The 1,899-nt window shown below is 51.7% G+C and overlaps 1 protein-coding gene across 1 annotated transcript; it reads right to left on the bottom strand.

Annotated features, from left to right (window-relative positions):
- On the bottom strand, positions 1-984 carry LOC308283029 (putative nuclease HARBI1; the record flags this gene model as incomplete). The annotated part of the gene is made up of 1 exon (XM_080723415.1): positions 1-984. The coding sequence occupies one exon, from the start codon at positions 982-984 to the stop codon at positions 1-3; it is 984 nt and encodes a 327-aa protein (XP_080579541.1).
- Positions 985-1,899: the final 915 nt, after the last annotated feature.

Here is a 1,899-nt window from a genome sequence, read left to right as displayed (position 1 = left end):
TCAGAACAGCTCAATGAGAGCCTGTCTGGTCCGGAGGCCAGCCTGGTACAGTACGTTTCTGGGTTCGTGGGGGCCGGGAGGTGGTAGTGGTGGGTCCTGGTCGTCATCATCATCCTCATCGCCGTCCTCCTCATCCTGCTCCACATCGGGTAGCCCAGCGCGGACAGCTATGTTGTGCAGCATGGCTGTGACAACAATGACCTGGCATGCCTTCAGGGGGGGTAGGCGCAGACCACCAGCGGAGCGGCTGAGGCAGCGGAACCTGGCTTTCCACCTGCCAAACACGCGCTCAATGTGAGTCCTGGTGGTGGTGTGGCTCTCATTGAAGGCTTCCTCCGCTGGTGTTTCTGGCTCCGGCACCGGTGTAATCAGGTAGGTGCGGAGGGGATAGCCACTGTCGCCGAGGAAAAAGCTTGCGCCATACTCTCCCCTGGCCGCTCTCTCTCCCACAGCGGAATTCTCCCACATGAAGGCATCATGGGTTGCTCCTGGCCATCTGGCGACGATGTCCCTGATCAGGCCGACGTCATCCACCACCACCTGCACATTCAGTGCTGTGAAGTGCTTCCTGCACACCCAGCACGGGTCCACCAGGACTGGGTTGCGGAGTGGAATCAGGGTGCCATCCAGCAAACCCATCACCCGAGGGATCCCAGCCATGTCGTAGAACCCCTGTTGGACTGCACGGACCTCCTCCCTGGTGGTGGGCAGCTGGATGTGCTGCCGTGCATGGCGCACGAGGATCGGCGTCACGGCTGCCACACACCGTGACACCGATGCCTTGCTCAGGGCGGTGCCATCTCCCACCATGTGGAAGATGCTCCCACATGCGTAAAAACGCAGCGCAGCCAGGACCTGCACCTCCGGACTGAGCGCGAAGTTTCGCTGGGTTGGTCTCCTAACATGGGGGGCTACCACCTCGACGAGGCGCAGGATCTCTGCCCTAGGCAGCCTATATCGGCCTATCAGAGCACGGTCTGTCATCGTATCTAAATGACATAGGTGCTCTCTGCAAAAGGCATTCACATACGTGATTTGACTCCGCGCACGGCGACGCCGTTGAGCGAGAATAAAGTGTCTAACAGCCATTCTATCTCACACAAGTGTGAGGGAGACGTGCCTTGATATAGACAGGCAGTCAATCACTTGATTGTTTCCTGCTGTCTCATCTGAGTGGGGGAGTGGTAGAATGTATCTATCAGAGGCGTCAATTGGGTATGGCAAGCTATGGCGCTGCCATACCTTAGCAACAGGCACGAAAGTAAAGAGTTGATCTGCATGTAATATTAGTATTAACTACTATGAATAAACTTAAAGAGGGTGTGTTAGTGTAGTGGCAATGTATTTAACACAGATCATTTTAAATGGACTAATAGCTTACAGGCTTTTAGTTGGTTTCACACTTTTCTTAGATTGTATCAGTCTAACCCATGATATGCGGGCTGTATCTCATGTCTGCAAACCATAATATAGATGAAAGATCATTACACCATGCATGTTATAATATAGGCCTACATGTTTGACCTAAGAGAGTGTGTGTGTGTGTGTGTGTGTGTGTCATTTTGGAATGTATTGTCTAATAGTCACAATTTCTTGGCTTTATGCATGTTCATAACGTGATTGTGTCATTTCAGAAATCACATTGCATGTCACATTGTGCGCAGTATGCATAAATTGGTTTGCCAGCGCAAGTATTTCGTCAAAGTATTACTGTAGTGATAGACCAAGTCATCTTAATGAATAACTCTTTAAAAATAAAGTGTGTGGCTCTTAAAAGAGCCGCTTTGTGGTTAAGACGATGACAAAGATTTAAGCACGTTCTCCACGGATACGACGGGCCAGCTGGATGTCTTTGGGCATGATGGTCACCCGCTTGGCGTGGATGGCGCACAGGTTGGT

Source organism: Nannobrachium achirus (assembly GCF_963921795.1).
Source record: "Nannobrachium achirus genome assembly, chromosome: 4".
Classification (NCBI taxonomy): Eukaryota; Metazoa; Chordata; class Actinopteri; order Myctophiformes; family Myctophidae; genus Nannobrachium; species Nannobrachium achirus.
The sequence above is the reverse complement of the archived record's forward strand: the minus strand, read 5'-3'. Positions and strand labels throughout refer to the sequence as shown.